The 12,300-nt window shown below is 38.0% G+C and overlaps 1 protein-coding gene across 1 annotated transcript; it reads right to left on the bottom strand.

Annotated features, from left to right (window-relative positions):
- Positions 1-320: 320 nt before the first annotated feature.
- LOC103710588 (putative sucrose-phosphate synthase 2) lies at positions 321-8,944 on the bottom strand. Its single transcript, XM_008796375.6, has 12 exons — positions 8,007-8,944; positions 6,602-6,834; positions 5,100-5,163; positions 4,314-5,012; positions 3,708-3,839; positions 3,489-3,620; positions 2,871-3,047; positions 2,730-2,783; positions 2,582-2,644; positions 1,454-2,452; positions 1,221-1,348; positions 321-775 (listed from the first exon to the last, which is right to left on the bottom strand). The coding sequence occupies exons 1-12, from the start codon at positions 8,289-8,291 to the stop codon at positions 487-489; spliced, it is 3,255 nt and encodes a 1,084-aa protein (XP_008794597.4). The 5' UTR covers positions 8,292-8,944; the 3' UTR covers positions 321-486.
- Between the last annotated feature and the right edge of the window lie 3,356 nt (positions 8,945-12,300).

Genomic DNA, 12,300 nt, shown 5'->3' on the forward strand with positions numbered 1-12,300 from the left:
AATAACATGAAACAGATCACTTAGAGGTAGCTAACTCACTCCCATCTGTCCTTCCAAATCTTCATCATTCATATTCCATCAAATGGGATCCTGGTTATGAATCATGGCCAGAAGTTGAGAAGCCTGTTATAGATTGGTTACTTGCATTTAGCCAAGGAAAGTGCATGACATGAAACCTAGATGGCTAATCGCATAGTTTGGTTAGAACTCTTTTCATTGGTTAACACTAACAGGATGCTTATGAGCTTTCATCAATGAATATATAGAAGGGACAAATTTATATAGTTCGTAAATGCTTTTTGAAAACTAATGATCGCAAATACGATAAAGATCTAATTTTATAAAAGTCAATACCGCAAAATACCGCATCTCATTGTGTTTATGAGATCTGATCAAGTTCTTACAGATATGCATAACAAGAATACTCACTACATAAGGAGTATCTGTTCTCAATCATGGCAAAGTATATATATATACACCGATCAATTACAACCCCGAAGCAGCCTTTGATGCTTCTTTCAGTGCCTTCATGATCTCCTCTGAATAAATTCCATTGTTGGTATAGACAATAAGGGGACTCTCACCGGGAACAATGTCTTCCTTCTGGTAGCTCTCTGCTGTTCTGAGTAGCTCTTCTGAACCTTTCTCCACAACCCCCTTCATCATAACTGTCTTGTGAGATCCCGATATGAGCTCCTCGTGATCGGTATCACCTCTCTCTCCAACAATCACATACATGTTCACAACGTCCAAACCCCAGCGGACAAATAGGTACCTTAAATTGATAAATGAAAACATCTTAATTGTCTGAAACAAGTACTGAAAATTTCTTGATAGAGAAGCATTACTAATAGACAAGCTAGTGCTTCTGAATTGAAAATGGCATTAAGCTCTAAGAATGTAAATTTGATAGTAAACAAGAAGTTACATTTAAAACCAACAAACTTTAAATCTTGAGAAATTTTCATGACCAGCTTTCAACCTAACATCAGCACTGGGTTCACAGGTAGAACCTACCTTCTAGGTTAGGCAATTCAAATGGTACAACCAAGTAAAGCATGAAAGATTACCCAAGTCAAGTTTAAACAAAAAATGAAGTAAAAAAGGTGTCTATAGGGATTTGCAGCACCACTCGTAAACCAACAAGCTTAACAATCACTGAACACCACGATACATTAATATCTACCACAAAAGTGCAGCAGTTATCATTAGAACCATACCTGAGGGCTTGAGACCGAGATGCCAGGAGAGGAATAACTTGCAACCTTGTCAAGTTCCTGCAATACATGAGATGGCATCGCAGTCCTCGCATCCTGAGCTTCCGACGTAGATCATTGACTGGCTTTGCCTGAAGATATTCCATTCGCTTGAAAATATCAGGCACCAATTCTAGCACATAACAAACATATATTGGAGGAGTTAATGAACTTTTAGGATAAGAACTTCATGCTACCTTGGTTGAATCCTTTATGAAGAAAGAGACACAGTGAGGATTGCTTGACTTCACATCTTCCTCTATATTGCTTGAAGAATTCTGAGGTTTGCTATCACCTCGACCATCCTGAGAAGCCATTAGTTTTGCTAAAGTTGTCTTTACACCATCATAACCCCAACGGTACTCGATGTGGGTGGCATAGTCCGGATCTGCGCATAACTTGCCATTCGCATCTATGCATTGAGAAGTACCTGGGTAGTAGACCTCACTTCCACTGCTACAGATCAGAGCATCAAAATCAGTAGCAGGGATCTTCCCTGACTTCAATAACTCTAATGTCTCAGAAATGGGCATAGCGGTTGAGAGAGCAAATCCTGAGATCCTCGACATCTGAGAATCTGATCGAATAGCCCTGAAGACCTCTTGTATCACCTGCAACATCTTCTTATCAGGAGCTCCTTTGTTATCATAGGAGTCAAGAGCTATCATGAATAGTCTCCGACGCCTTCGAAGTAGAGGATACTTGTTAATTGTCTGTCCTGAAGCCTCGGTTTGTTTCTTAGCGCCGCCAGTAGCCTGTGGTTCAGGCACCTGTTTCTTGATCTTGCTCATAATTTTCTTCACTTGATCTTGTAACTCAGTGTCACCCTTTCCTTCAGCCACTTTCTCTAACTCAGCCTGGTTGTGCTCCAAGGAGCCATTAAGGGAGCTTTTCTCTCCATCTACAGATAGCCTGAGAGATGACTCTTGTACATCCTTGAGGGAGTCTCCAAGTGATTCCTCGACAACCATATCATCCGTTGGAGTGTCTGTCTGCCATTGTGGATGCCTCATCCTACATGCAGCTACTCTTGTAAGGTATGTCCTGCAGTGCTCGGGCCATGAAAAGAGATGAATATTCCGCCACCCATTTTTCCTGCATTCATGCCACAGGTTCTTGTCTGCAACTAGCTTTAGTAATGCATCAGCTATGGCTTTCTGGTCATGCGGGTCTACGAGCAAGCCATTGTTCAGTGCCTAAATCATAAAAACTATGATAAGTTTATGTTTATGATAGGAAGTCGATCACGCATTGTAGATCTCAATGTTAATAATCTTATACTGATAAAAGTTTTACATGTCAAAATGATTGGCTGCAAACTTTACCCGATTAATATCGACAGGACCTCCATTTTTGGTTGCCACCATTGGAAGCCCATGTGCAGCTGCCTACAAATTTTTCACATAAGTTAATTAGGGCTTCATCCTTTGGAATAGGTGGATCCATAAAGGTTCATCATATAACCAAACTAACCTCAATTAGAGTCAGTCCAAAAGGCTCAACCAGAGCAGGATTTATGAAGACTCCCTGCCAGTGAAAAAATTCTAGTTAGCTGAGTGATGTTATCAACTAATAGAGATCCAATTTAACAAAGTTTACGATAATTTTACAAACTTTTGTTTTTGCTGCAAGCCTGTATATCTCTGGAACATCTGACTGCTTATGATGCTTGGGGAAAGCAACAAGTCCATACAGATCATACTTATCAATCAGCTTCAAAACTGTTGTGAGGACACTAGCATTGCCACCAGACATCTCATCTATGTCATCCCTGTTTCCCATTATCAATGTCTGGATGCAGACAATAGTTTTCCATAAGTATCATATTTGTTAGAGAAATGCTTAATTAGAAATAAATAATGTTATAAAAAAGCTAAAGGTTTGGATCCAATCAGTTGTAGATAATTAATTTTATGTAAATTTCCATATATACATACTAATTTAATAATGAGAGGCATACATAGACACTGAGAGCATCAGCTAATATAAGTCGAATTATCATTAACTGAAACAACAATATGGTTCAGCTGATAATAAAACTTAAATTCATGAACAAAGATCATCAGACATGATCTGTATCTTGAAAAAAAATTCTCTATATTTAGTGGCACATCCATATAATTCAGTCAGACTAACATGACACGTAAAATACTAACATAGTCAACAATAAAACTATAATATATGAAGCAAATAATAAGATGTTAACAGCAATGGTCGAGAACGACTTCTCACAAGATTTGCAAGCTCTCTCAATGGACGGCATTCTCCAAAGGCTTTCACAAGGGTAGTGATATTCTTTTTTGGATCTGGTCTTGATAGAGCCAGGATCATTGGCTTGTGAGGATTTGTGAGGAAACGCATCACCTATGAGAAAAGCTCCTTGAAGTTAGAGGAACCACCAGATATATTGGAAGGTTAAGCTGGTTGGATATCATAAGAAAGTAATTTTACCTCAGACCATATAGGTGGGACTGCTCTAGGTGAAGTTCCCTCTGAACCAATAAGTTCTTTTAAATCTCCTTCAGCATCAGTTGTGTCTTCCTGAACTACAACACTACTGAAATCCATACCAGGAGGAATAACCTGCAACTTTCGGTTTATTAGTCGCATAATTTACATAAATCACTGAACTCACTCCTTGTTTATGTGCATAGGCAGCGACACAAGTATCTATTATATTATGTATACTTTGATCAGATTATCTGAATCCACTTTGATATCTACTTTTTCAGTTCCAATGGTTCATCTCATACATAAAAGACGAACTCTTACATGTCATAGCAGGCGCGAAGTTTATCTTATTCGTAACCTTTTATGAAAAATTAGTATCAAGTGTTTAATGGTACTCTTTGAACTTAATTGTTGGAAAAATGAAAAAGGCCTGCATGTAAGCTATATAGATTTGGGCAATGACCCCAAGCATCTTCCATTTGCCACTGACTTGACTACTACTTTGAATCGAGCGATGAATCTGGTTGTTAACTCTTAGCATGTCAAATGTGGTTTTGCTTCCCATGACACTGAAAAATTCAAGAGCACTGAACAATGCACACTTACCACCATCCTTGGCATATAGCGGCCATGGCAGTTGACCCCCCGTCTAGCTCGGGCTCTTAATACCCTCTCAAGCTTGACATCGAAACCATCATACAAACCCCACTGTTCATCGATTTCTTGTCTCGTGCTCGTGATGACAAGTTCTGCAGCATCTAAAGACAATTCCTCAGCTTCTATACGCCGCATTATCTTGTATGTCGCATTGATATCTTCCTTAGATTGGCGTCCTTGTTTAAGAAGCTGCTCCAATTTGTTCCTCCCGAGCGAGTGGCCTGTGAGAACCATCGGTACGTTCAATGCACCTGAAAGAAGGACAGCAACATCTCCTGCATCAGCATAGTGTCCATGAATCACGTAAGGCCATGCAGGCTGCCCTCCACCAATCTGTTCACCCAACACCCTTGACATATTGAGGATGTGAGCTAGAGCTCCATCTACGAACTCTTGGAGATGAGGCCAGAGCAACTCTTTCCGCAGATATTTATCCCTTGGACCGCAAGGTATTCGTATGATATAAGCTCCAGCACTCTCACCAACATCATTCCCATCTGCATCATATTGCCCTGAGCTTAACATCTCTGTTGGTTCTCCATAGCTCCAATCCACATCAGGGGATGTTATCTGACGAGTAAAGAGATCTACCCTGTACACCCCTGGCATCATAGAAAGTGCCCGAGCAAGTTCCACTACATATTTTACCTGCAACTCCATGCAAGAAATCCATATCATATCAACCCCCTCATGGAGTCATTGCATCAAATTTAGGTGAAATAAACAGAAACTCACCTGACCACCTGTATCTGAATCTCGGCCAAGTTCCATGTTTTCCCCACGGACCAGGCCATGCAAGCTGGAAAACAGAAGTGCAAGTAAGGTAGTAAAAAGTTCCCACGTTATTAAGTTTAATGACAATGTTCTGTGCACTGAAAAAAGCATGTTATAGGAGCCGATTCCACTAAGCTTCAAGTGATTAGTGTGGAAAGATTACTAATCGGTTATCAGAGATTGTGTAATTAGAATATGGACATCATCCACCAAATTAATGGCTGCTTTAGGTAGCTAGAAATTAACTTAAGCCAAATACAATTATAAAACTACCCGCATTTCAAAATCTAAAACTTATGACAATATATAGTAATCATAATGGAAATGGCTATTTGCTGCATGCTTCGAGTCTGGCATGTTAAGAAACACAATATGCCACTTCAATGGTTACTTTTACTTATTACAAAATTCACTCACAAATAGCATTAACCAAAAAGATTTTCCACTCAGACATCACCATTCCTTAAAATAAAATGATATCATTCTTCTGATGAGTTTTCAGGTGAAAGTAGAGTTGTAACAAACTTTAACTTTGTTGTTCATCTTAGAAGTCGTAAGAACTTGGTGAGTTATTTGAGTTAAGAGAACCTGTTGCACTAAGTTAATTTTTGGTTGTCAAGACTTATTCCTGTTAGATAAGCATTGAGAATACTAAAGTGTCACTATGAATCAATGGCTGCATACATATTCAAGAACGGCATCACTGTTTTAAACATACATGCCTTGAAATAAAAAAATTCCATCTAGAAGATATCTCATTATTTGATGGTTGTCTTATCACATTTCTACCAAAATAAAAGTGAATTTTGATCTCTATCATCGTTCAGTTCGCATTAATACTTGCAACAATATCTGAAACGAAAAACTCGGTTGACTATATAAGTGGTCATGGCTTCAAACAATGGAATGCATCCATCGGATTGGATCGCTGTGCATGCAAACTTCGAGATCCAGAAATTACAAGAATGCACTGCTTCTTTTAAGTGCAACAAGGAGGGTGACCACAAATCCTTTTTTCTTTTTTAAGCAAAAGATTGGACAAGGGCCAATTTGATTCACTAAGGAGACTAGAAACATCCTCATCTCAATTCAATTGATGAATCACAACGAATTCAATTCAATGCCCTTCTTTTTTTAAGTCTCATCTTGCATGATTCATATTTTATTGGCTAGTAGGATGCAATATGAGTGTAAGAAACATATACTGATGGTACAATTCAAAACTGTACTTTAAATCTATAAAGAAGTTAAATGATTCATATATACGAGCTTTGAGAAGAACAGAGCCATAAGATCAACATGAAATCTCAGCAATGGCCACTGAATCAACATCAGACATCTTTCAGTTTCTAGGGCCCCTTCATCATATATGTCAGAACAGGATTTTTTTTTTTTGGTTCTTTCTGTACTGTGTCATGTTGTGGGAGGGCAGAAAACAAGAGTTGTTTTCAAGAAAGACATACCTGATGAGCACAATGTATTGTTTCTTCCCCTTGTTATCATCAGACCAGACCTGGATGTCAGAGATATTTCTCTGTAACTTTTTCTTTGGTGTCTCACTCTGCACCATTTCTCCTACAGTGTCTCCCTTTTCTCCTTCAGAAAGATCTTCTGACATGTCCTCGGTGGCATCCCTCCGGCCCAGCTCCCGCTCCCACCTCCGGTTTGCCATCCTTTGAACATCTTCCCATTCCAACTGCTCATCAGTTAAGACACAAAATGAGTTCATCTTAGTAAAAGTTAAAATGTTTAAACTCCTTAATTAAGCAGCAAAGAGTCAAAATAACCGAAAGCCAGAGACTGTAAAGTTGTAAACATTCCTTTACATTCCTTGGCTTATAGATAGGAAGATATAATATGAAAATGGATGACTTCATTTGACACCAGCAATTATTAAATTAATTCTAATTTTCCAATCACTATCAGTTAACCAGCCAATGTCTTGTTCAGTTCTTTCCTAAATCAACTTTTTTTTAAATGCTTAAAAAGCTCTTTATAACATTTCATTTACAAAATTAAAGGTATAGATATTGGATGTCTTCCGATTTTCAGTTTCCTAAGTGTTCTTAAATCATACTAGCATGTCTCTATATGGGAACTAATAAAGAAACAAACTGCCAAATTTTATTTCAAGATATAAATAATTGCTGACATGGTAATCTATGCCACCTCTACTTGCTTTTACACTTCTTTCCTTCCCTAGCTAAAGAGACCAACAAAATTTATGCAAAACTTACTATGCTAAAAGGTTAAATTAATTGCATTAAGGAAGTCTGCACATCCACCAAGTAGAATTTAAACCATTCCACATAAGAGTTTCTGTGGGAAAAAAATCTATGAATTTCTTTGCAACATATATCAATTAAGGAGAAGAAGTAACACAAATGCAGAGAAAAAGGAGAGAAAATCAATAATACTCTTCACAAACTCATCAATATCAACGATGTTTATGTAAATTAGAAAACAAAAGGATTGCTATACCAAATTGAATAGTAAATCATAGGAAAAAAAGGAATAAAAATGATCGCTTTGCCCTCACAGTGGTCCATCTACATCCACAGACACCTGGAATCCAAACCAGTCTCCAAGTCTTCTTGAATTATAGCCTGCTCAACTTGCATTAAAACACATGCAAACATAAGAGATTTAAACTATTGCATCACTTTCAAATTGTCCAGTCTAGATCCAGAAAAACTCAGATCCAAGGCTGAACTACAAAACCTTTATTCCCCTCTTTCCCTTGCACCAAGTATTGCTCAATCTCATCATCAAAAAACAAAGCATTCAGGCAAAGCAAGGCATTAAATTTCAAAACGGCAGCATTTCAAAAAGAAACAGAGGAGAGGAGGAGGAGGAGGAGCCCCAGACCTGCTTCTTCTTGCGTGCGAGATGCCAGATTCGCCAGCACATGTTCTCGAGCCGCGAGCTCCGCTCCCGGCTGTTCCGGGTGGCGACCACCTTGATCCACGTCCGGTGGAGGTCGGTCTCATCGACCCCGGTCACCACCTCCTCCACGAAGTACGTGGTCGGATTGAAGTGGCCTGTGTCCCTCACGCTCACCGGCGACGACCCCCGCTGCTCGTCGGTGATCGCCGACGCCCCGCTGTCCAGTATCGCCTCCAAATACCCATTGATCCATTCATTCCCAGCCATCCGTATCCAATCCAAACAGCACAAACCACCACTCGATTAGCCGAAATGCTCTATAAACTCCTCATACGAATCAAAGGAGACTAAGATTATTATACCAAAAAGATCTTTTGCGCTAAATAATACTAAATATCCTTTTCTCCTTTACAGAGAAGAAAAGAGAAGTGGATGGATTCCTATCTGCAGAGGAATACGAAAGAAGTCTTCTTTGCTACCAAAAGGCTAGAATTATATATGAAGCACCAGAGCTTCTTTTTTCTTATAAGGAAACAGAGGAATGTGTGGCTTCCTATCGAAGAAGAAAAAAGATGAGGTCGACGTTAAAAAGTTGCGATCTTTTTACCAAAAGAACGAAAAAGGATTATAGATTTGATCTTTGCTGGAAGAACATCAAATATTGGAGGTTTTTTTTTGTTTTCTTTTCCTCCTCTCTCTCTCGCTATCAATCTATCTATCTCTATATCTATCTGGTCGAGGGAGGGAGAGGAAGAGAGGAGTTTGAGGTGGAGGGGGAGATGGAGAAGACACGTGTCAGATGGTGGAATCCTTGGTCACACGTGTCAAGGAGCGCATCATGGAGGCACACGAGTGGAAGGAGATTGCCCGCGACTCCCAAGAAATGGCCCGTTTGCCGGAGCGACCAGCGCTCCGTCCGTAAAACTGAACCCGAGAAAATAGAAATTTATATAATTATAAACATGATATTAGAATAATATCCTACAGTGAGAGGGACCGCTGAGTTACAATATTTTGCGTCCCTTTTTAAAAAATCTTATTCGTTTATTTGTATCTATTAAGGTAGGTCACAAGAGCTCATTCATTATACTCATGAAATTCGTGGGACGAGGTAAAATTTTAGAAGTAAAACCAAAGAAACATGGGGAGAATGTGCACAATGAAATCGTATTTTTGTTATTTGGTGCTCATTTTTTTTTTTTTGCAATGCCATATACATAATAGTGATTGAATGTTGCGTTTGCGATTTTCCAAATCATCATTGTGGAGACATTGTTGATTTTCACTAATTTTTTACTTTAATTTAGAAGTTTATATATATCATCTTCCAAATTTTGTATATTTATACGTAATATTTTTTAACATAATTAATTGCATATTAATGCTTGCATTTTTATAAACGAGTTGCATTTTCAACCATCCATGTACACAAAATAGTATATTTTTGTGGATCTAGCTATACAATATGCAGGTAAAAAGATGGTATTATCTTTTACCGTTTGGGCAAGAGGATGGGGATTCGATTTTGAATGATGTTGGCCCTCGCTTCGGCTCTAATTAGCAAAATCTTGATTCTTCGAGCTTTAGCTCGGTCTACTTGAGTGTTGAAGCTCTAGCCTTACGAGAAACAAGGAAGGAGAAACAAGAGATCAATTTTAGGATTAGGGTGGATAGAAACTGCAATAAGGTTAATAAGCTCTAACGTATTAAATTTCGTAACTGCCTTTCTCCACTTCAAAGAATCATATTTTGGTTGAAGTTTCGATTTTTTTCCCAAAACAAAAAGATTCAATGACTAGATATTTTTTCCAGAGTATGCTTATTGGACTATGAAATTTGTGAAACAAAACAAGGTTATTGCAGGTGCTTACTCACCAGTCCTTAGGAGGGAAAAGCCATCACATTCATCCTTGCCAGTCCTTAGCTAGTAAAGGTGCTCAAAGAAGGCTTACCAAGAAAAATAAAAAAGGTGTCACACAAATATTATTACTTATCTCAGTTTCAAAAACTTCCTCATTTACACAATACTAGATCCAATTATCATCCTGTGACTTCATCTATTTGTGTGATGCCTTTAGCTTCAAATCTCCATAGGGATGACAGCACATGCATGCACCATCCATGGAACTTGTACAAATATCATGTCTGCTGATAAGTAATCTTGCTAAGTTAAAAGAACAGACTAATGAAGCAAAAGAAAGTGCAAGTCATGTTATGTAGCATCAAGATCTACCCTTCAATTACCTACCCAATGTCGCAGAAGAGAATCCTTACGCCGAACAAAGATTTTCATCTCAGACAAATAATTAAGGCAGCAATGCAATGTTGCATATCATCTATGCAAACTTTAACATGATTTGAGCTCATAAAATTGCCACCCCAATGTTGCATTACTTGTGCTCTTTATTTGGTCAAGCATTCCATTTCTTCGAGCACTTCACACGTGCGCTTCACATGTAATGCCCTAGTGTGTCGACATGCATGTGGCTGATAGAAAGCTGGGCTTGCTAGCCTTACATCTGTGATTGTGACAAATAGAAGAAGCCACCACCCGAACATGGAATTGCACTGCAAAATGCCATGCAGCACTTAAGGCTATCATGTTTGATGGTCGTTATCTCCTGAAGGCAGCCATCAATTGTTGCACAGCACTCTACGATATAAATAGTATACTGCAGAAGATCCAGGGTCTCAGCTATACATCACTTTCTTTCAGAATCATAGACAAAATAAAAAATGAAACATTCCTCCTTTCTTCTTTTGCCCCCTGACTAGTTTTATGCTTATGTATGTGGTAGCAAAGCATCATCCCCACATCTTGTAACCAGCATCAACCAATCTATATCTTGTTAGAATCCCTTTGTCCACTCTATACCTTCAATGGAGGAGTGGCCAATGCCCCTTCCCCAGATTTCCGTTCCAGTAGAAGAGCCTCAAGATATCATTCGTGGGTCCCAGCCCTCTTGATGGAGACAAAACAAAGGGATGCACTTTGGGACAAAAACTGACATCACCATGGGGACTGTTTTGTGTTCTCTTTCTCTATCATTGGCTCATGGGAGGACACGCCACTTTGAAGTTTGAATTGCACTGGATATTTGACAATATTATCATCAGGACTGACAAATAAAACTTTGAAGCTACTGCTGCTTGCTTGGCCAAGGTTTAAAACAGTGGCAATGGCAACCTTTTAGTAACCTAGCATTATGCTAAACTAGTAGTTGAAACATGCATGCACTGAAGAGGAGGGATGAAACCTATTGAATCCCATCTTTTTATATTTGCTTCACATCGAGCAGTATTGATACTAGGACCTTGATAAATGAAGATATGGGATTATTGTAAATAATACTCTCTTGTGTCTATTGGAAAAACAAATATCATGCTCCAATGGATGTATAGTTCTCATACTCAACATTCTTTTAAATAAAATAATTGTTTTAAGTTTTTGATCTATAAGAATTGATACTATCAAATAATAATGTCACTTACTCCATTTCTTCTAGTTTTTGTTTTGATGGCCACTGATTATTTTATCTCCAAAATATCCTGTTTGGTGTTAACTTAGGCAATTATCAGTGCAACTGAAAATAACTATAATGGAAGAATCCATCGTATCCAGATATTAGCATTGTAAAAACCTGAGTTGATTCTAATTGTTTCGTAATTTACATCATACATGTGTTTAAAGCATTATTTAACTTTGCCAGTGATCAAATTAATGAATCAGTTCAGATCTGAGAAATGGCTAATTCATGGGTTAATTCAATTCAGGCCAAAAATAAATTGTAAAGCATATGTTGTGATCATATAATATGTAATGGATATGCAAAAATGTTCAGCTATTGGTCCATTCTAATGACTATTATATGAAGAGAGTATCGGTTTCATTATAAAGTTTACAAAAATTTTGTATTGCTCTTCCATTAATTTGTTGAACTATTTGTCTGAAAAACACACTAGCAATAGTGATTTTGTCCAATAATATCATTTTATCTTCCATTATAGCTGAAGGTTGTAAGAAAAGAAGGGGAGGACCTCAATAAAAATTGTGAGATAGGATAAGGAGAAGCTTGGAATAATCTTAGAGATGATACTAAGTAGGAGTACTTGGTGAATAAAGGTTGACGAAACCAACTTCAAATAGTTAGGAAAAGGCTAGATGGTTATCATATTTATTTTTCATTATAATTGCTAATGACTTTTACTAGAAGTATAATTTATTAAAAATACAATCAAAAGTTGAACCCTTTTTTAGGTAATAATGCCCAAAGAA

Source organism: Phoenix dactylifera, chromosome 11 (assembly GCF_051530095.1).
Source record: "Phoenix dactylifera cultivar Ajwa chromosome 11, Ajwa_hap1_PhDact_Kaust_v1.1, whole genome shotgun sequence".
In the NCBI taxonomy this organism is placed as follows: Eukaryota; Viridiplantae; Streptophyta; class Magnoliopsida; order Arecales; family Arecaceae; genus Phoenix; species Phoenix dactylifera.